Source organism: Culex pipiens, chromosome 2 (assembly GCF_016801865.2).
Source record: "Culex pipiens pallens isolate TS chromosome 2, TS_CPP_V2, whole genome shotgun sequence".
NCBI classification, from domain to species: Eukaryota; Metazoa; Arthropoda; class Insecta; order Diptera; family Culicidae; genus Culex; species Culex pipiens.
In genome coordinates, this window is record NC_068938.1 from 28741561 (window position 1) to 28765270 (window position 23710).

The window sequence follows — 23710 nt, forward strand, 5'->3', positions numbered from 1 at the left end:
CCAGCAAGTTTTTATGCTGTTTCAACTAGTTTTTTTGGAATCATTCTCAAAATTTTCCATTGATGGCTGCGAAGCCAGGTATTTTCACACATCTTTTTAGCTAGTTTAGCTAACTTTGCCACTATTCTTGGTAGGTGTTTTGGTTGGAATAGCTAATTTTTCCACTATTTCTACAAGTTTTCTTTCAAAAGCCTCCGTTGCTGCCTGCAAAGCACGCATTATTCACCCAGCCTTTTGGCTGATTTAGCTCGTTTCTTTTTTGTTCTTGCTTCGTTTTTCGGTAAGTCCAGCTAATTTTTCGACTGTTTTAACTGGTAATTTCGAAATCATTTTAAAAATCCCTTGCTGTCTGTAAAGTTGTTTTTTTTTATTTTCAAAAAGACTTTTTGCTGGTGTAGCATGACTTTCCGCTATTCTTGGTACGTTTTTTGGTAGTCCAGCAAGTTTTTTGGATGTTTCTATAGTTTCCAGGCTTTTTAAACTATGTTATAGTTGATCATCCTTATAGTACGGCTTTGTTATTCTATTGACAAATAAAAAAAAAGTAATACAAAAATACAAAAATACAAAAATACAAAAATACAAATATACAAAAATACAAAAATACAAAAATACAAAAATACAAAAATACAAAAATACAAAAATACAAAAATACAAAAATACAAAAATACAAAAATACAAAAATACAAAAATACAAAAATACAAAAATACAAAAATACAAAAATACAAAAATACAAAAATACAAAAATACAAAAATACAAAAATACAAAAATACAAAAATACAAAAAATACAAAAATACAAAAATACAAAAATACAAAAATACAAAAATACAAAAATACAAAAATACAAAAATACAAAAATACAAAAATACAAAAATACAAAAATACAAAAATACAAAAATACAAAAATACAAAAATACAAAAATACAAAAATACAAAAATACAAAAATACAAAAATACAAAAATACAAAAATACAAAAATACAAAAATACAAAAATACAAAAATACAAAAATACAAAAATACAAAAATACAAAAATACAAAAATACAAAAATACAAAAATACAAAAATACAAAAATACAAAAATACAAAAATACAAAAATACAAAAATACAAAAATTCAAAAATACAAAAATACAAAAATACAAAAATACAAAAATACAAAAATACAAAAATACAAAAATACAAAAATACAAAAATACAAAAATACAAAAATACAAAAATACAAAAATACAAAAATACAAAAATACAAAAATACAAAAATACAAAAATTTAATTAAAATTAACTCATCAAATTTAAATTTAATTTTAAAATAACTTGATTGAACCTAATTTTACTGAATTTAAATTAATTTAACATTATTTAACACTATTTTTGACGTGCTTAAAAGGCGTTAGGTGCCCTATTTGTTCGGATTTGTCAAACATTGGCCAATCTATACCTAGGCATTCTGTACCCGCCGCCGCTCCAGGAGGACAGATGTCCATACAAAAAGTAGAGTGTGGACAATCGCCAGCCTCCCCTTTTCCTGCCAAAGTGTTGCCAAAGTGGTTTAGTGATGCCCCCATGTTTTCACCTACGCATCGTCCAAACAATAATGAGAGGCTCAACTTCTAACCACTTTCCCTCAACACAAAAAACTTCTCACCTTATTAACTGAAACTTACCTTCAGGTGCCGATCCGCAGAAAATCTTCCTGGCTTTTGATTTATTCACTCAAACAACACATTCTATCACCTTTTGCACTTGCACTTGCACTCAAACAACACACATAATCACCAAAAAACTTCTCGAACTGATCGGCTCAAACAGGATCGAACACGATACAAGACGTTGCTTTGTTTTGCTCTCGAACTGATGATCTGTCAAAAATCCATGCTGCTGGTTCCAGCTAGTTTTTTCGGTAATTGTACGCAAAATTGTGCTGAAACACCATTATTTTTGGTAAAATCTCTCCTGTCATTTTGATTTGGGCTGTCAGTTTTGGAAAGCAAATCAGCAATCAGGGTTAGCTATTTCACCAATACCAGGATGGTAAATTTACCTGTAATTTTAGCTGATTTAACCAAATAAATCACTGTTTCACCAATTTGAAGCCAGCTAATTTGAATTGTTAAATTTTAGATGGAACTCCTTTCCGTGTGAGTTCAGAAAAAAAAACAGATTGACAGATAAAGGTTGAGGAAATTGAGGTAAGCTACAGAAAAGGTTCTTAATGGAAAATTTTCCAAACATATTGGTATCAACAACTAATTGTTCTTATTTTATTTTAAATGTTTCAAAAAGTCAAAATCCAGATATCAACCTTTGTACTTGACAAAAAAAACAAAATGAACTACCTCCTAATTAAGTCGCGAACCATCACAGCAGAAAATTATTCAAGCTTCCTTACCTACAACAACCTCACTGTATCCCTCATTGTTTACTCAACTTTCAGCGACTTCAATGCAATCGAAGAAATGGCCATTATGCAAAATCCTCTGTAACTAGGTGTAATCAATTCTGATAACAAGTTCCTCAAAGTAAAGTGCGTGGGAGATTCTCCGGTAATTAAAAAAAGCTCAATTGAATGTTATCAAACTAAAGAGCAAAAAATGAATTCAATCGAAACGAAAGAGTCGCACTAAAGTAAGTTCTTATTACACTCACTTTACAAGCAAGAAACCCGTTCCGCACTGGAGCACATTTCCGTTCCAATGTTGGTGCTGTTGATGGACAACCTGGGGGTCATGAAAATTGGTGCCCCTCGTTGTGTTCTATACGGTTGGCGGCAGATCTTTTTTTTATTCTTGTAACTTTGCACAGATATTGCCCGCGGAGATACAGCCCAGAATGAAGAATGACTTTTCGTTGACACGGTTTCTATTATGAGAAAACGAAGGTCAACTTGGGGTGGTCAGTTTTTTTTGCGACCCGAAGTATCACGTTGAACGTCCAGCGATTTGAAGACACCCCTACCTTGGTGAAGATGCGGACATTGCCGGTACAATGACCTTGTATTGTTTGAGTAGTGGCGGTCATCGCTTAAAGCTAGGGGCCTACCACGGAACTGACCGCAGGTTCGCGTCGCCCTCCCCCGCAACCATGTTGAACTACACGATGAGACTGTCTACCGGTTGCAAATTAAGTGGTTTGAACGTGTTTTCATTCCTGTTGTATAGTTTTTCATTTCGCCAAATTCACTGCAGAGAAATGAGCCTCCGATTCTCACCATTCTTCCACCCCGACTTATGTGTGGAATAATTTCCAGAAATTCTGGGAAACGTACTCGGAATTCCTAATGAGCATTATCGCCAGCTCTTTCGCGCTAATACACAATTTTAAGTCGCTTCAACTGAATCGCGAGATTCTGGCGCGATTGTGGCCATGTTCTGCGAATTTTTGCACCCAAGCCCCAGCCTGACCGTTGCAATTATCCACCCACAAATACACAGCGACAGTAGTGTGTCCCATCCAAAAACTAACTCAATCCATCAACTAAAATATGAATAAATATTGAATAAAATTAATAATTATCTGCGGCAGAAGACAGATTACTCAAAAAAAAGTGAAGAATTCACACAATCTTAAATAATACTTAAATTTTTCAAAAAATTGTTCTTTTTAAAAAGTGAAAAAAAATCTCACTGAAACCATAAAAAAATCTTTCACAAAAAAAATCTGCTTGTGTCCAAAAAAATACAAATGCCGAAGAAATATTAAAAATAAAATTTTATTGTTTCAAGAAATGACAAAATTCTCAGAAATTGAAACCTTAATAATTTTTTTTTTTTTAAAAAACAAATGTTGTTATTGAGCAATTCTCTACGAAATCGGTATTTTTTTAGAATTTTATTTTTTGTATTTTTTAATCCGACTGAAACTATCTTGGTGCCTTCGGTATGGCCAAAGAAGCCATTTTGCATCATTAGTTTGTCCATATAATTTTCCATACAAATTTGGCAGTTGTCCATACAAAAATGATGTATGAAAATTCAAAAATCTGTATCTCTTGAAGGAATTTTTTGATCGATTTCGTGTCTTCGGCAAAGTTGTAGGTATGGATATGGACTACAATGAAAAAAAATGATACACGGTTAAAAAAAATTGGTGATTTTTTTTACTTTTTGTCACTAAAACTTGATTTGCAAAAAAAACACTAATTTTTTTTTTATATATATGTTTTAGAGGACATCAAATGCCAACTTTTCAGAAATTTTGGTTTGGTTTTGGTTTTGGTTTTGGTTTTGGTTTTGGCTTTGGTTTTGAGCTTTTAAACTCATAGAGGTTCACTTCTTTCATAAAATTTCGAGACAAAAAAATTGTACATTTTTACGGAATCCATTCAATGCATAAACATCTACTTTCCTATTTATAAGATTTGAAGATATATAAAATAGCCATTTTATACGCAAACTATCAATTTCATAGAGATTTACCTTCTTTTTATAAGAGTTGTAGATTTTATATAAAAAAGGTTAAATTTTCACTAGAAACACGAAATTCATAGAGATTTTCCCTTCTTTTTTATATACCTTGGAATCTGAATTTAAGAAAATTTAAGGATTTGAGAATTAGAACAAACCAAAAAGAAAAGTAAATCTCTGGGTTTTATTGTTTATTCTTTTCTTATTGTCGAAAGGGTTTGGGGGAATGACATTCTGGGAAATGGTCTATTCTCGAGAATGGGATATGTGTTGAAAGCCGTTTGAAAGCTCCGAATCAGATTTTCATACAAACTTTGGCAAAGACGGGTATTTATACTCGAGAAAAAACTAGTTCTGAATAAATCACTGTTTTTGGCCTAAACATCAGGAGGTAAAAAAATCAAAGTCTAAAAATTTTCAAATCTTTTTGCCTTCCTCACCTTACTGAGGAAAGGCTATAAAATCACTCAAAAAACGAAATTCTTAATTTGACCTCCTAGACCCACCTTCATGTATACATATCGACTCTGAATCAAATTCTGAGCAAATGTCTGTGTGTGTGGTGGGATGCTGATCAAAAACAATTGCACTGGATTATCTCGGCACTGGCTGAACCGATTTGGACCGTTTTGGTCTCATTCGATCCGTCTTGGGGTCCCATAAGTCGTTATTATAAATTATGGAGTTTAGTTAAGTACTTCAAAAGCTATGCTAAAAAAACGATTTTAAAAAAAGTTCGGAAGATTGTGAAAAGGGTGGTTTTTGTAAGAAAACCCGTCATGCTATACATTTTCAGAAAGGTATTTAAAAGACCTTTCCAACGCGTCCAAGACATTGAAGATCTGATAACCCTATTAAAAGTTATGAGCACTTAAGTGTTCTTTATGCACTTTTTGGAGGCCGGATCTCAAATATTTTGATGAAAACGTTGTCCGGATCTCTCATGCAACCTATCGTTGGATAGTTAATCAACAGACGTTCCCAGCGCTTCCAAAACATTGAAGATCTGACAACCCTATCAAAAGTTATAAGCACTTAAGTGTTATTTACGCACTTTTTGGAGGCGGATCTCATGATCATCTCATTTCATCTCATAACATTCATGCGACCTATCTTTGGACAGGTAATTAAAAAATCTTTTCAACGAGCACGAATTGGACTGAAGATCGGACTACCCTATCATAAGTTGTAAGTCCATAAGTGCCCTGCAATATGAAGATCTGACTACCCAATCTAGTGGTATGAATAATGCCCAGAAAAAATGACCCCCTGCTCCACAAGCGAAAAACGGTTTTTTGGGTTATTTTAAGGATCTATGTAAATTTTGAGCGAAATTGGATGAGATTAACCCATTGATACCTCGTTCCTGAAGTTGGTGAAAAAAATGTTTTTTATACAAAAATGACTTTTTTAAAACGCTAATAACTTTTCAGGATCGAGTTTTACAGCTTTGGTATGTTCTACAAAGTTGTTAAGCATTAAATTTTCAATAAGAATCTCACGTTTGGGAATATTTGGATGGAAGTAGCGCACCGTGCAGAACAAACTGTAAGAAAATTTGGGTTTTCATACATTTTTTCGATTTTTCCCATACAAACTTCACCTTCGAGTATCAATGGGTAAATGTTGACCGATTTTGCTCATATTTGGCCCAGAGTCCTAAAATAGCCCAAGGAACAATATTCAGCTTGTGGAGCGAAGTTTTGAGGAAAAGTCCCATATTCTGGGCATGAGTCAAATTGATAAAACACTGAAAAACACCTTTAAATGTGAGGAAGGCGCCAACCACCTAAGGGTGGATTAAGTAACGTTTTTCAAGTTACAATTATTTTTCGCATTTTGGGTAAACCCGAAAGTTTTCGCAACGCATTTTTGGGACACACTAACCCACACAGATTAGCACAACAATGTAGCCAAATGCTAGAGCTAAACGACGATGACCGCCCTGAGTTACACGCTCAATTAATGATTTGGTGGCCAGCAGCAGCAGTGAACACTATTCCAGTCACGTGACGTTGAGCATAAATTGAATGTCATTTGTTTTTGTTTCGCGATATTTTTTGTTTTGCCTATGATTTCGGAATTAGATATGCATCTTGACGAAGGCCCCCGGCCGTAAACTTCTGGTACAGTGAAAAACTCCGCTATTGTCCAATCACAAAGAAGATTTTATTCGACTGTGCTTCTTAACAAACTAAAAAATATTTAAAAAAATCTTCCACGGTATGACTAATATCTTACGAGCTAAATCCTTCGACACTTAAAGTACATCAAACAAACAAATCATATGGCACAACACACGCTTCCGGTTTCGAGAATCTTCAGTCGTGGATCTTGCCATGGCAGGTACAGGTGGCCAGACAGTTCCGCTGCCGCTCGAGGCCCTCCGGTGTGACCGTATTGCACAGCCAGCCGGGCCACGTCTTGTAAAGCTCCTTGCAGTTGGCCCACAGGTCGGCCGAGCTGCAGGTGTTCGTGCACAATCTGGAAGGAATTATCGATTTGTGCTGGACTTTTAAGAAATTTAGGGAAAAAAACTTACTTTATTTTCTTCGAATGGCAATGCTGGTGACACGAACTGCACGGTTTGCCCCGTCGATATGGTAGGCCAAGTTTATCCTCGTGATTTCCACTGCAAATTAGTGAAAAACGTAAATAAGTTCGACATAAATTATATCACTCCTAACAGGTGTACTCACATCGGGCAGTAGTTGCACACGTAGTTAAAGTACGGCTTGCCCCGGGGGCCACCGCGGGCACACTTGGCCAGCCCGCAGCCCACCTTGTGCGTTGCAGCCCAGACCATCTGGGTGTAGTGGCCCACCGCCACCAGGTCGTTCTTGGGCGACGCGTAGGTGAAGTTCTGCCGCTCCAGGAACCACGTGCGCAACGCGAATAACCTGTAAGGAATAAAGAAAGATTTCCGTTAGAGATTCTGTTCTTAGAAGCTACACGGAGGTAATTTTGATTTAAAAAAAAATGTGTTTAATTTGTTTGCTAAAAAGATTTCTCTCAGTGTAGAATTCCACGAACACGCGTTGGGTGGCCAATTAGCTATTTTGATCTATTTTGCGTGGTACAAATTGAAATCGAATCAAAAACCGGGATATGTTGATTTCTGCGAAATGTTTGCCTTTGATCGACGTTGAAGTCGACGTGGTTTAGACACCATCAAAGAACAAACTATTCCACGAACCACTTGGCTAATCGCCCAACGCCAGATTAGATCACAATTCAGATGTCGTAATAATTTACCACGAATCGGTTTGATGAAATTGGCATTTAGAAACCAGCTACTGCCTTCATTGTGCGCCAACTTCAAAGCCGTTTCAACACGCAAATATCTTAATGGAGCCGGTTGTATTCTAATTCCGACAAATTGATACGACATCCTACTAAAAACCACGATCAAAGGCTTGAAACTCACCAGGGCACCTTATGGGTCGAGACGAAGATGTTCTGCCCGCAAGCGCCATAGTTGTCGATCCAGCGTCCCTTCGGGCTGTCGTGGGTCAACAGTCGACACTGGTCCGCCCACTTTTGCGCCGACCTGGCCGCTCCGTGGTGCCACTTCTGAAACCCACCACAAGAAAAAAATAAAACACAACTGTTAGAACTTCGTTTGTAGAACATAACCTCAAAGCGCTTGCGCTCACACTCATGCTAATGAGCCGAAACTCTCGAAACGCATGTTCGAACGATGATCGTGGATGAGATTAAAACGTCTATCGCGAGTAGGTTCATGTGTTGGCTGGACACGTAAAATGATATTTTATGGGAACACTTCTCGCGAGCGGGTTTTTAAACAGAAAAAGTTGTTCCTGATTAGCATAAGAATTGGGCGGTTCACGCCTCTACCTATACACAGTGTGAGACGTTAGGGAGGCAACCTGTTCGATCGATGAAAACCTGTTAAAAGGTGGATGAGTTTATCGATGAGGGGGGGAATTATCATAAGACTACTCATACAGAAATGATTGATAATTGAGTTACGATTTTATCGTATATCTCTTTATAGAATATTAAATCAGACGCTATCATCTAAAGCTGGAAGAGAAAATGTTAGAAGAGATACAACTTGCCTATGAAACTATCTAAAAATCTAATCTTAAGAATGGTCTGAAGAAAAAAACATTTATTGAATTTAAAACACTGAATTGTTAAGTTTCGGAATTCAAGTTCAAAAAGTTTTTTTTTTATTCTTTCAATTTTTTTTAATTTTTAGAAAAAACAAAGCTCACAAATTTCCAGCCATCTCGAAAGCACCTGATTTTAAGTATAAAACTGTTAAAAAAAATTATATGTGACAAAAAATAAGAAATTTTGGAAAATTATAGGTAACACCCTCCTAAATTTTTGAAAATATATTTCATCAATTTCATATTTATTTTACAAATTTTGGCAGTAGCATTGCTGTTTTTGTGAATAATAGCACTTCGAAAAAAATCAACAAAATATACATAACATATAATATACAAAAAAAATCATGACCATAACATTTACATGAAATTTTTAATTGACCTAATAATTACTTTTTGATATTTTCAAGTGAGCAATGAATTAAATTTAATTATTGAAGTTTCGAAAATATTTGCAATCGAGAACGCCAAGGGAATGCTGTATAAGAGTGGTTCTCAACCTTTATTGGTCTGTTCCTCCCTTGACTGAACTTCGAATAAAACAAAAACTTCATTCCTCCCCTTTATTATCCAACTAATTTATATCATTGCACAAGTGGCATAATTTTGGCATTAATGTTTGCAGAAAGATAAAATTAATCACAACATTACGTTTTTTCTTCACTTGCAAAAAATTACAAATACTTGAAGCATTTTAAGAACGATTTTTAATTACCTGCTCATATTTACAGGAATGCAAAACCTCACGAAAAATATTTGTTAAATAATCTTATTCTAAATGTTCTCTTATGAAACAAATGCAAACACTTACAGTTTTGTTATCAATCATAGACAGAAATGTAGACCAATTTTTTTTTAACGAATATATATTTTTTTCGATGTCAATTAACTTTCATAAAAGTTATATTTGAAACTCGATTATTTTTAAAGTAATAGAACATGCTCAAAAATATGCAAAAAAAATCTGAAAACCTCGAATCAACGCAAAACCTCACAAATATATGTTTCAATAGCTGCCCAGTTGAAAAAAAATAAATTTAACTCAATTTTCATAAAGCTGCCTAGTTGAAAAAAATGATTCAATTTTCATAAAATTAGCAGAAAAAACACTAAATTTAACTCATTTTTCAAAAGCTGCCCATTTAAAAAAAAACTCAATTTTCATAAAATTATAATATAACTAACAAAAATCAAAACACATTTCATTTTCAAAAACTGCACATTTTGAAAGAACATGAAATTAGCTTGAATTTATTGAAAAAAACGACTTTACGCAGAAGGCTTGGTCGCTTTAACGCTTGTGATGTTTCAATGCATCTAATACAATGGCGCACTACAAATGTTAATAAATGACAAGAAAAGTGCTAGGCGTAATCTAGCCTAAGGCACTCTCAAGGATCCCTTCGAAAGATTGGGTGCGCTAGGGTCTGATTAACGTCATGATTCGAATTCCCGGACGCTTCGAAACCCGGACACTTCATCTTGTTTTATCAATTATTTGGATATAAGTTCGCATTATGAATGTCAAAACTGTGTTATTTGATGAATTCCAACATTAACTTTCATTTAAGTTTGTTTGACACTGTAGTTAATGCCAAAACATTTAAATACAATAAAATTATAAGTTTACCAAAAATGCGAAACATTTCACTTGAAATATTTCATAGGCGTTCGAAGCACCGAGAAGGCAAAGCAGAAATGTAGGGGAAGGTGGGGCAAGACGACCATATGGGGCAAGAGGAACAATCGCTCGTAAGGCCGTAATTTTTACAATTTTGATTATTTCCAGTATGAGGAATTGTTGCTAGCAATGCAATTAGCTGATTCTACTACCACATAACCGCCAAAACGACGTAAACGCCACGGGGCATAAGATTGAATGAAGTTTTTTTCAAAACCTTTGTTTCCTTATAATATTTGGAAAGTACAAAATAAGGCTTAGGGTTCGTTTTAAGGCTCATTTTATCAAAATGCTGTTTTTCATAGATCAGTAGTGTCCCTACCAACGACTTGCACCTATTAGAAAGTATGATTTATGTTTTGGTTATTTTTGTAGAGAGCTTTTAAAAAATCTTGTTTAGGTGGGGCAAGTGTACCATATGGATTTTTAGTATGGAAAAAAATACGAATTGCTGCAGCAACATATTTTATTGTGAAAAAAATACATAAAAGTTCTTAAAAACTGATAAACAATTGTTAAAAAAAATTGTCCATACACGATATAATAATATCATGAAAATTTACTATTTATCATCTAAGTAATATTTTTTTTTTCGTAAAAACGGTCAAATTTTTAGTAAAATATTTTTTAATTTAAAAATGAAAGAAACGTTTCAAATACATCCTAATCTAATGTATCTATGTGATAATAGTTCAATTGTTAGTAAATTAGCATGTTTTTTCATGCATTGTTCCTCTTGCCCCAACGGGTTGTTCGTCTTGCCCCACTAGTTGAGTAGAACGTACGAAAAATCAAAAATTTTAAAATCAATTTTTTACATTAAAAAACAGAATTTTTTAAAAACTTGTTCTATCAAAGTCTCAGTCAAGACCTGGAATAAGATGATTCTAAAAAATCCGACAGATTTTTTAACGTTTTTAATGGGTTATAACGAGTATTTCCTTAGCTTGTTACACTTGCCCCACTTTCCCCTATGGTTTCAATTTCCTTAAATTCTAGCAAATTTTTATACAAACTATCGATTGTTTTGATGTTAACAGCTTATTTGAGACCTAAAGAATGCCATTCACTAACATTTCAGTCCAAATTTGTGCGATTCATAATTAAAATCAAGTGTCTGGAATTCGAAGCAAAAATGTCCGGATTTCGAATCAGCTTTTAGCAGTGTCCGGAATTCGAAGCACAACAAGTCATTTTAATTTTAAAATTCTGATGAAAAATTGTTAGAAAAAACATATTTTGCATGCATTTTCTTGAAACTGACTGTTTATACTACATCCTTATGGTATTTCTACATTTCCAACTTATTACATGATTTTTTGCCAGCTATAACAAAAATGATATGCTATTAAGTGTCCGGATTTCGAATCATGACGTTAGATTAGATTAGATTAGATTAGATTAGATTGATGTTTTGAAAATACTTGTTCATTCTTTTTCAGTATCAATAAAGCTTTACAGAAGGAATTAAATTGTATCGTTAAATGCAGAATAAGGCGAAATTAGTGAGCATAAGGATGTCAACAAAAATTATTTTAGGGTCATCCCTTGGCTCGATTCCTTAGGCGAATTAGGCATATGTGCCAATTTTAGGCCAATTCGGTCCATAATCAAAAATAAAATATTGCCTGGGTCATTACAAATTTTACGTAATTTTTACGATCATGAGTAGGGTTAGTGAAATTTCACGATTTCGCGGACAGCGTGAAATTCGGGAAATTTGGCTTTTTCCGCAAAATCCCGTGAAATTTTATGTTTTTGTGAAACTGTAACGATTTTCCTCAAAATATTTTATCAAACTCAAAAAGGAATAAAAATAATCTTGAAAACTACTGTAGAATTAAGCGAGTGAATACCCCCCCAATTACTATTAAAGGGTTAGTAAATTTTGACGATTCCGCGGACGGTGTAAAATTTTTGAAATTTATCAATTATCTCAAATCATTTTTTTTTTTCAAATAACTTCATAATAAATATTTCAATCATAAAGACTTTTTAAGTAAATTTTATTAGTTTTCATTTGATAAGCTTGATATGAACCATTCGAAGAATGATTCAAATTTTCAGTTTTTATAGGAACAAACTAAATTTAGTAATATTTTAATTTGTTGTAGTAAACATTTTACTACTATTTTATTGTATGATTTCAAAAGAAATTAAAAGAATCAAACTTTGTTTTATTCAAAATAAAATGAAGAGTATTTTTAATCTTTGAAATCAACTTTTTTAAACATTTCTGTTTTTTTTCTGAGTCCTGTTATATTTAAACAATATTTGATTATTTGGGTAAATGATTCCCTTGAGAGTTAAAAAATATAATTTTTTTTTGTTTTTTTCTGTTCTTATTTTGAATAAAAATTTCGATTTCTTAACAATTTATAATATTTTTGCCTATTGATTTTAAATTTAGTTTTTGAAAAGAGAAATGAAAACCTTAAACATTATTTTGAATGGGCTTAATGTTGAAGAAAATTTAAACTATTTTACATATTTTGGATGGACAAGATTGTTGAATCTTGCTTTGATATGAAATTCAATAAAATTTAAACTGATAAAACAGAAGCAAATCAGCGAAAAAAAATTAACCTTTTTTAGTTGAATATTAAAAAAGCAATTCAATAAATGAGAATACGCATGCCTTACATTTTGTTTCAAAATATAAATAGAGCCCATCCATAAACCAGGCGGATTTTTTTAAATAATTAGGAGATTTTTTTTGTCACGTTCACGTCAGTTTATTGAAGAATAATATATAATGAAGCATAAAAAGTAGTTTCTGTGATTTAAACATAAGATTTTCACAGTTATTTTAACATTTTTCACGGTCCGCGAAATTTGCGTGAAATTCGGTGTTTTGAAATTGAGGTCCCCGTGAAATTTGCTATTTTCGAGCGTGAAAAATCACTAAGCCTAATCATGAGATACACACGTGATATATGATGTGTTTATTTATGGGTTGTTTTTCGAAGTACTATTATTCAGAAAAACAGCAATGCTACTGACAAAATATCTAAAACGACTATGAATTTATTGAAATTTAAGCATAGGGATTTAAAAGTATAGCTTACTTTTTTCAGTAATTTAATTTTACTTTTTTTTTATTTATTATTTTTAATTTCTTGTACATACCTAGATGCATACGGTTTAAATTGAATCTACTGGAAAAAAATTGTTTACGGGCTCAATTAAAATCACTATTTTTATTTGCAACAATAAATATCAGAAAAGGTGAATTCACTAAACTTATAGAGAGAGGTTTATTAAAAGGCAATTATAAACCTGTCCAATTAGTGAAAAAACGCCAAACCTAACCTCCACAAATCACCAAACTTCTGCCACAAACAGGAACATAATTTGAATGCAAATCCCATAGTGACAATTTATAGTGCAAAACAACGAAAAAAAGGTCGAATAACACCTAAGCCAATCGATTTGTCACCTTAAAATTTGCAAACAAAAAACTTTGCATCAATTATCGTGTATTCCATAAAAGGAACCCTCAACCAAACTCGGCAACAACTCCCACGCTCCTTTTTTTTCGCACAACCGTTTGCCCAGGAACTCATTCAAGTTTGTTCATTCATAAAGCGCGATCGATCGGTTCTGGGCATCTCCCATGGAGGAGGTCAATAAAATGTATGAACATGGCAAGCAAATGAATCCTGTCGTCCTGTCACGCGGGAACCGCCGCTGCTGCATTCGGACTTTATAATGAGCCAATTTGAGCTTCTTTTCAACCATATGCTCGCAGCAGGGTGTCGACCGCACCTCCAAAAATGGTCACTGGTTGGTCGTTTCCCATGACTGGTAGTGAATGTCAACGCCTGTGGTGATTTAGCGCACGCCTTCCAGTTCATTCCGCGGTCATCCCGCGGGTCACCAAATCAAAGCTCCCAAATGGAAGGTGTGACCGGAGATATCACGCAAAGCAGCGAATCTTTCCCTCTCTAAAACAAACAGCTGCTTCTGATCCTGCTGTGTTGCTTTATAGTTTGGCCGCGCGATATTCAGGTCATCCAAACAGTCGTTTATCAGCCCACTCCTCCTTTGAATCGCGACTCGAACACGAGATGTGCCGTACACATGAAGAAGAAGATTTCGCGAATTCGCGCGCGATAAATTTGGTCACCACCGGATCGTTTCGAGCGATGGAAATGACAAGTTCAGTGGGGAAAAATATACTTAATCCCATAACTGTATGGCTTAGCTAAAATATATTAGGGAGACTTCATTAAGGAAGTGATATCGGTGATGGTATGAAATTAATAACTTATAAAATTTCAAGAATCCCAGAGACTAACCAACATAATTTTGAATCCACCAAAAACCTAAATATCAAATTTCAACCCTTGTATTCAACATTTTTAAGCAAAGCTACTGCCCGAAAAATATCGGTTGATTTCTGAAAATACCGTCCGTTAGATTTTTTTTTTCAATCTATGGTCCCAAGATTTATTGTCCTAATCATTTAAAAATGAGAGAAATAAACGCTGTTCAATGCTTTTTAAACAATTCAAAATTTGTTTGAGATCTCGAAAAAAAGTGTCCACGTGGTTTATGAATGGTTCCATACTGTCAAAATTAATTAGGCCGCTTCGCCGTTTTTCGAATTAGATCTATGTTTTTTTTTTAAACATGTTGTAAAACATCGCTTGTAAGAAAACATAATTTTTAGCTGTAAAATAAAATTTAGAATTTAATAGTCTATAAAATAAAGTAAATAATGTATAAAGTATAAATATTTTAAACTGTTTAAATCTACACTAGCAAATTAAAAAGTCCTGATGAGTAATTTTAATTTTGGAAATATTTCTATTAAAAAGGTACAGAATTTATTTACAAATTCGGTCCAATATTTTCTGACACTCGGATAATCAATTTTCTTTGTTTCTCAGCAATCATAACATTCATTATAATTCGTAAGTTTAATCTTTAATGTTTTGGAAAAAAATACTGAAATCTAAATAATTTCTATTTTATCCTAATTATACCATATTAATAAATAAAAACCATCTCAAGATACAGACTTCTAAATATTCTGAAAACATTTTTGTATGAACAGCTGCAAAAATTATATGAAGGATTTTATTGTCGAACTGGTGTTAAAAATTGCCTCTTTGGTCATGGAGAAAAAAATACTCAAAAAGTTTCACCTAAATAAAACATTCAAAATAAACAGTTAGTGTGCTTATGCTTGTAAAAATTACACCTTCGTTTGTTCTCAAAAAAAAATATCGTTTTTGATAGAGGTGAGCAAAAAAGAGCGAGTCGCTCAAAGAGCCAGTTCATTAAAAAGAGCGAATGAACCATGATTCCCAAAAAAAAGAACTGAGGCTCTTTCAAATTCCGGTCTTTTGAAAGAACCATTCCAAAATAAAATGATGTTTAAACTTTTGACTTTTATTTCATCTATCTGTAGTATTAAATTAGTCTTTGAGAACTGAAAATGTAATTTCAAATATTTTCATGGAACATAAGTCAAAATTGTTCCATGGTGTCCTTTTTCAAGTAATTAAGGATAAACGGCAAGGTAAAGAGAGCCCGAATCGACATATTTTTTTGGGGGGAGTCTAGTGCAACTTTCTCATCAATATACATTGCAATAATTGCCAATAATGCCAATAATTGAATACCACTCAAAAGTTTGCAAATCCATATTTCAGTTTTCAAGAAACATTAATGTATAGAAATTTGAACATTTAAAATTGCTCAACTTGATTTGGTTGGTTGCTCACACACACACACACACACACACACACACACACACACATTTAAATATGCTCAACTTGGAAAAATTGACACAAAACTACTCATTTTGGACTGGATTTTGGAAAAAAAATAAATCGTGTTGCCCGATTAAACATAGGCATTTATAGACTTTATCGATTACATCAGAATTTAGAAAAGAGTTCACAGAATTTTTTTTTTTTCAGCAGAAATTAACGCAATTTCTTTAAATTAAGTAAAATTTTCTTAAAAATCATAGATTTAAGTTAAAGTGCTCTCCCCATCAAATTCGTTCGTTTATTTCAGTGTAGAAACTTTGACCTCTATACCACTTTGGTTTTTAAGCAAATGTTCTCGTTTTCAGTTTTTTTTTCTCAAATAATTTATAAAAATTAAAAAAAAAACATTAAAAATCACTCCATGCTTTAAAATAGATTTTTCTTCAAAAGGTGTGAAAGAGCCGTTCAAAAGATCCGCTCATTTTAATGAGCGAGCGAAAATGAGCGGCTCCTTAACAAGAGCGGTTCTGCCCACCTCTAATTTTTGATAAATCGTAGAGAAGGTATCGAGTTCAGGCAAAATAAGGGAATTCCTGGAATTTTAATAACATCAGAAAAGTAATGCTTTTAAAACATGTGTCATACATACATCACAGCAAAAAATCCGATGGTAAAATCGGATGCAAAAGCATGCACATCACCTTCGTCAAAATAAACACTTAACATTACACACTGCATGTATAATTTTTGCAAACACAAACAAAAGTTGCAACCGACGGGATTCAAACCCAGCACCAACAGTAAGACTGGCGCCTTAGCCCACTCGGCCATCAGAACAATGAAAAGCTGTAAGGATAAACGCATATATGAGCTTGACATTTCGGTCAATTAGGTTTCCCATACTGATGGGCTACATATGTCGGGGTGTAAAATCACATAAAATTGCATAAAATAATGCAATATTTATTTTACACCCAGGCACCCAGGCCCTGCAAATGCCGTACAAAGAGTCTGAACTTAGCAAAAAATCCACATTTTCATTTTTGATTTGTATAAAACTTTGTCCATCTATTCCTTATATCCACATTAGCCATTTTGTATCATTAGTTTCTTCATACAAGTCTCCATACAAATGAATCATATCTATGCAATCATTCAAAAATCTATATCTCGAGAACGGATTTGGTGACCCAGCAAAGTTGTAGGTTAGGACTATCCAGAAATAAATGTTACAGTCTTTAAATAAAATTACCCATTTTTTAAATGACTTTTTTATCACAAAAACTCGATTGTGACAAACTTTATTTATTTTCAGATGCCAAATTTATTTCTAAATTGAAAAGTATTTTTATTTTTGATTTTTTTTTTTATTTTTAAAATAACGACTCACATTTCAAAAGCTTAGAGAAACGCAAGGCAAGTTTGTCCCACACATAAGGCTACATGTTAATTGGCTTTTTTGTACACTCAACCCTCGGTGGTTGATCACATTTTCGCTTGACACTTTTTTGTTTGTCCCCGTTGGTTTGACAAAGTCTTACTAAAAAGTGACAAACTGTCACTTTTTACAAGAGACTCACACTTACTATCAAACCAAACATTTGGTAGTAAGTGTGAGCTCTGTGTAAAGAGGGTGTCAAACTTAAATGTGACCCAGTTTGTTTGACTACAATTGGTGTCAAACCATCGGAGTTTCAGTGTACTGAGTTATTTTTTCCTGTTAATTTATTTACATTATTTTAAACGATCTAAAAGCTCGAGGCTCGAGTATTTCTTTAAAATCCAGCTTTAATTAAATAAAAATGTTTGACTTCGAGTGCCAAGAATACACTTCTCATACAAAGATTCACTCTTCCCATCTTTTTTTTTATTCGCTCTCACAACCCTACTCACCATACTAAGCATGTTGGCAGCCGGTGGGACCACTTTGGTGCGGAAAAAGTCATGCAGCACGACGATCCGGCGCTGAACTTTGCGCGTCCGCGGTGATATCACTTTCGTCGGCAGCTTGTCTCCATACAGTCTGGGCACTGCCGGGGTGGTTGCCGGTTCAAGTTGTTGATGTTGATGTTGACCATGTGGCCGCGGGGAAGAAGAACATAGCACAGATAATGATCGTTAACATTTCGGTCAAGTTTATGTTATTTGCTTGAAGGAGTGGAATCGAAAATCGGGGAGCGACGATGATCCATAGGAAATAGGTGATAGATTCGGGATTTGATGACTTAATTTAAATACACTTAAAACTAGTTTTTACTTTTTGCAATAAAATTGTAAAAAATAACTCCACATTTATGTCTCTAAAATTTGATGACCACATTCCTCGCCAAATTATACCACCCGTATTGCCGTCATCTCGCACCGGGCCACTTGGCGCATTCAAACGATTAAAGAGGAGTGACTTTTCCCCCATTTTCTAATGGAAAATTAATAGCCAGATGAAACACGATTTGTTAGACACATATTTTCCCACACACGCTCGCGTAGATATTTTTTCCTTTGATCGCATTCTGTCACCAGTTGAGCTGCTCGCCGGCCGGCTTAAGCCAAGTTCCATCGTGTAAGTGATCATTAATTTTGAATTTGTAGTTCTAATACGAGGGAAAGTGGATCGTGTCAAACACGCGCCAAAAGACATGGCCTGGAGAATTAATGAGGCGATTTGTTAGTGGAAGGGGTGACAAATATTTGACAGAGTTTAAAAATAATCCGATTTGGAATTCCGGTGGCCCGATTAACTCAAATAGTGCAGTATTGGTGCTAACTTACGTCTGTCAAACTTCCAACTGTGCGAGACGTCCAGGCTGAGCGCGAGAAAAACTATCAGACAGCTGAGTTTCACCATCGTGAGGTTAGATATGCTGGAAGAAATTTGACATATAAAAATACAATAAAATGCTATAAATATGTGACATGACTCAATTTCCTAAATCCGCAATTATCGACGTCATCAACAAAAAAACACCCTCACGATTTGTGTATATTTTTCGCATATCTGTTCCGCCATTCAAGAGGTCCAATAAATTATTTTTAATGGGCAATTAAAAATGTCTGTAATCGCGTTAGGTGGCCACCAGAGAACTACCCTTTTGTTCGTACATTACCAGACAAAATAATCGCAAATTCATTAACACTTCAACGACGAAGAAAGAAAAAATCTTGAAATCTTCTTAATCAGACAGATGGCACACACCCAACCCACTTAACGGGGGCTGACTTACGACCGATCGGCACTAACGATCGGACACACATTATTGAACCGTTAACCTTTCGCGGGATGTTGCTGCTGCTGCGGATGCAGTTTGTGGAGCTATACTAAGTTGGTAAGCAGTAAAGTAAAGGCCACCTACGCGGCTTTAAACTTCCAGTTGTGAACGCGAGTACAAATATTTGTAGATCTACGCGCGATAAAGAGTGAAAATTGTATTTACAAAACGAGAATTTGAGATAAGGTTATGCAGGTACTTTTTTCGCTTTAAACGTCAGGGTCACCAAGGTAAGTAGCTGAAGTTTGTCAGATTATTCTGTTTAATTCTAAAAATGAAGGTTATGTACTATAAATATTAGTTTATATTTTATATTTCATATATTAACTTATAATTTCAAAGCACTCAAAAGTCAAAAGAACACACATCCTTTTTAAGATTTTTGTAATTTTGGTGATAGGTAACTTATGTAATTTGGATATTGAACACATTTACGTTGTAAGTTTATTTATTAATTCACTTTACAAAAAAAATAACTTCAAATTCATTTTATTACAGTTAAAACTAACAAATGGAATATAAATTAGAGACATTAAAAAAATACTACAGGTGACCTTTTTATAAGTTAGGCCCTGGATGCTGAATAGTGGTTTGCAAAACGGCCTCAATTTTGAACTGTCAAAGTGGAACCAATTTACGGTTCGCCAAAAGTAGAGAGTATTGTTATCGATCATTAAAAGTTGTTTTTGTTTTGCAAGAATAAAAAATGTGTGGCTTTTGGAACCTGGAGGTGAAGTCAAAAAATCTTAAGAAAGTTGAAGGCGAGATCGTCATTTTTTATAATTATGAATGGAAATTATTTACGGAGTCGATGCGATTGTATCCAACCAGAAGCTTTCTTCATGGTTAGATTCCGTTTGAAACCCTGCTGGTTTAGTGAAAATCTGCTCGGTTTGTTGGATCAGCTTCGCTAGAATTAGAGATGATTTTTCGCTGAACCAGGAACCAGGAAGAGCTGCAAGATTCAAAAATCAGCCAGAGAATTTATCTTCGTCACCCGTAAAAAAGAAAAACCTCTTCTAACCGATTAAAACTTAAAAACACGCACAATTTTCCAGCAAAAAATGTCAAAAACTAGGCAAAATTAAACACATACTACTGATTATAAAACAGCTCATTTGCTAGTAAGAAAAAAGTCATGCTTGTGCTTGAACAGGCTCCTACTTTGTAGATGTAAACACTTCATCACCCAGGTTAGGCCATTGCCAATATCTTTTGAAGTTATGTCTCTCAACTATGACCAGAGTCGAGAGAGGGACAACAAAATAATAAAAAAAGCATAAAAATTTAAATTTTTATTTTTTCGGAAATTCATATAAATTCAAAATACTTTTAAACAAAACAAATCCAAACATGCTAAATTTTAATTGAAAAATAATATTTTATTCTCAAGCGACGAAACGACCGACTTTTCTCAACCAAAAATAACAACACGGAAAATAAATACCTTTCAATACTAGTTCTACCTTTCAGCACTGATATGGGTGCTGAAAAGATGAACTTTTCAGCACTAGTATCGAAAAGTAACATTTTTCAATATTTTTTGTTTTGAACGGTGAATTCATTTAACAAATGGATGTTTGACATAAAATTTCATGAAAAATGCGTTTTTCGGAAAGCAAAAAAATGTTGCAAGGAACTCGTTGCAAATAGTGATTTTTTAGCACTCGTCGTATCTTCTTTTTGCAATTTGTTGCATAAAGTACTATTTTGTCCCCTTATTTTTCGGACATAAATATTAAAAAATAATGGTGAAATTTTGTGATCATTTCAATAATTTAAAAAATATTTATAATGGTATAAAATATGAGAAAAGGAAAATTATATTTCATTTTCAAAAGATAAGCATGATTTAAAAAAAAATATTTTTATATAAGAGATCAGATTTTTTTTTCAAAAGTTTCAATTTAAACATTGAAAATCGGACCTATATCGTCAGTTGAAAGTCACAGGCTAATTAGGTGACACTTAGAGAAATTCATTTTCATCGATTTAAATTCTTTGCGAGGCTGTATCTCAGAAACTTATTTCCTTATTTTCATAGTTTCAAAAAAAATAGAGATTTCTTAGGTATAAAAAAATGTTCCGGGGTGATTTTCTTCAAAAATTATTTTTTAAGCTCAAAAAGCATTTCAAAACGAAAATTTATACCTAAAAGTAGCTATAACTTGAAAATGGTACCATTCATGAAAAAAATGATTTTCGATTGCAAAAATGATTTTCCCTAAAAACAGATTTTCGGTACTCCCCTATGAATAGAATTTTTCAGTGAAGAAAGTTTTTTTTTGTCATGGTAAGGGTCAAACTCAAATGGATGCTGAAAGTACTTTTCAGTACTTAGTACTTATTTTTGGCGATGACAAGAAGGCCGATTCGTCTTTCAAGAATTGCAGGAAATTCTCGAAATGAAAACATTTTTGAATGCACACGGAAAAAAATAATGATAAAAATGTAAAAATAAAACAAAACATGAAATAAAAACATTTCAAATAGCGTCATGCACACAGCCATCACGTAAAGCATTGCATTATTTGAAATGTTAGCGACGATTTGATAACTATTCTTGTCATCCCCGGACCACGTTGTAAAATAATGTATATAAACCAAAAATCGGTATATTGACACTTTGGCTCAATTCAAAAGGCAGATTAAGATACATTGGGCAAAATTACATGGAAAAACTTGTAGTTTGACAATGTTTGAATTTTGTTGGAGTTTTCCCTCGGAAATAAGGAATTCCATTTTTGCAGTGTTTGTAAGTAAAGGTCTCCTTTTTCGAATGCAAACTGGTGCATCGTTTTAACCTCCACTTTTTCGAAATATTTGAGTTTTAAAATTGTATCTTTTTTACCTTTAAATTGTTGAACCCATCCGTTATGTTTACCTTCCTCGTTGGCAAAACAGATGCGAAACAGATACACCCAAATTTATTGTAATTTAAAATAAAATCAAGCAAAAAACGGAATAAATCATTACCTTCTGACACCCCACTTGATCGGCACCCGATCACAGATGTTTAACACGCTCTTTCGCTCAAAAAATAATTCACTGATGTTCTCGAGTCCACTTGGTTCTTCTGGGAATCCAGATTCCCTCGACACGCTGCCTGCCTGAAACTACCACTGAACCCCGGCGACTCCTCACGAGGGTCGCGTGCCACACTCTTGAACTGCAATCTGTTCTTAGTCATATGGATAACTAATTATCCGCATCTTCACCGAACTCTTGAAATCGTGATTCTACTGTGCTTCGGATGGCCGGGATTCCTGGGTCCACTTGACTTGACGCTGGCCGGTCACTACAACCCACTTGACGCAGCACAACTTAATCTCTCACGTTGCACTGGTAGAAGGTAGACAAGCCGGTTCAACGGAACACAAGAAAAAACTTGAATGAATTCGTTGTTTGCCCCCACGATAAATCTGTAACGCACTTGTAGCAGTTCTTTTGGTCCAAATCTACGCACTTTGCTTGAACAGTTCACGCACCACGGTTCAACCTGCTGTTACTACCAACTACTGCTAATCTTCAGTTAATCACTCGTGGAAAGATTTCCTCTGTTTGGCAACTAGATAATTCAAAGTCGCGACTTGACCACACCAAATAAAACTGGTTGCTCAAAAAAAAATCCCGCCAACACAATGTCTATCAAGTTTCGGGACCTCACGCGATCTCTGAAGAGGTTTCGCCAAACTGTATATCTGAAGATCGGATCTTCGAGTTGGTAGCTGCAGTCCCGTCCTCCTCCGGCAAAAAAGCGCGTCCGAACCGGGGCGCGTCTCGTTGTGAACTGATTTAAATATGAAATCACACATGAAAGCAAAATGAACCAAGACGCGCGGTGACGGTCTTCTCCGAACAGATCTTAGGAAGAGAGAGTGAATGATTCTGGGCGAGCATCTGGCTGAGCATTCTGAGAAGAGACAGGCGCGAAATCTAGATCATCGTGAACAAGGCGAGGTGAGCATAAAAGGCGCAAACTAGGAGAACAACCGTGACCAGGCAAAAACTCGATGAGGAAAGGATGGTTGGACGACTCCTCCGCCGATGGTCTACGAAGACTGTCCAGGAAATTGTCAATATGAGTTTGATTGATTTTGAGGAGCAAAGTGGTTCGATTTGTTGAAGGGAACGTATACTTGAATAATCGCTGGTATCGATAGCCAATTAAGGTAGGATAAATGTTTGTAATTCTTAAAACTATTCTTAGAGACAAAAAATCTTTCACGTCAACTGAGTCTCTTTTGGACTTGTCCTTTACCATTGTGAACATTGGAGAATATCAAAATCAAAAACATCAAAAATCAAACCATCCACATTAACGACCCCCGGGTCTTTTGTGGTCTCTATTGCAAGTTTCTGCTCGAACCTAGGAGTCCGAAGGCTTGAATGGGGAGAGCACCCAAATCTCTTTCTACTCCAAGGAACTTTCCACCCCAGTGTTTGAACTGACGACCTTTGGATTGCGAGTCCAACCGCCGCCAGCGATTCCA

The 23710-nt window shown here is 34.3% G+C and overlaps 1 protein-coding gene across 5 annotated transcripts; it reads right to left on the reverse strand.

Annotated features, from left to right (window-relative positions):
• Nucleotides 1–6616: 6616 nt before the first annotated feature.
• On the reverse strand, nucleotides 6617–23000 carry LOC120415586 (cysteine-rich venom protein-like). 5 transcript variants are annotated; one of them, XM_039577174.2, is made up of 7 exons: nucleotides 19145–19267; nucleotides 18721–18812; nucleotides 17845–17981; nucleotides 7833–7978; nucleotides 7105–7305; nucleotides 6948–7037; nucleotides 6617–6889 (listed from the first exon to the last, which is right to left on the reverse strand). In XM_039577174.2, the coding sequence occupies exons 1-7, from the start codon at nucleotides 19201–19203 to the stop codon at nucleotides 6727–6729; spliced, it is 888 nt and encodes a 295-aa protein (XP_039433108.1). In that variant the 5' UTR covers nucleotides 19204–19267; the 3' UTR covers nucleotides 6617–6726. The 5 variants fall into 5 exon arrangements, with proteins under 5 accessions (XP_039433108.1, XP_039433110.1, XP_039433109.1 ...); XM_039577176.2 differs by having other exon boundaries at nucleotides 19056–19258; XM_039577175.2 differs by having other exon boundaries at nucleotides 19051–19258.
• Between the last annotated feature and the right edge of the window lie 710 nt (nucleotides 23001–23710).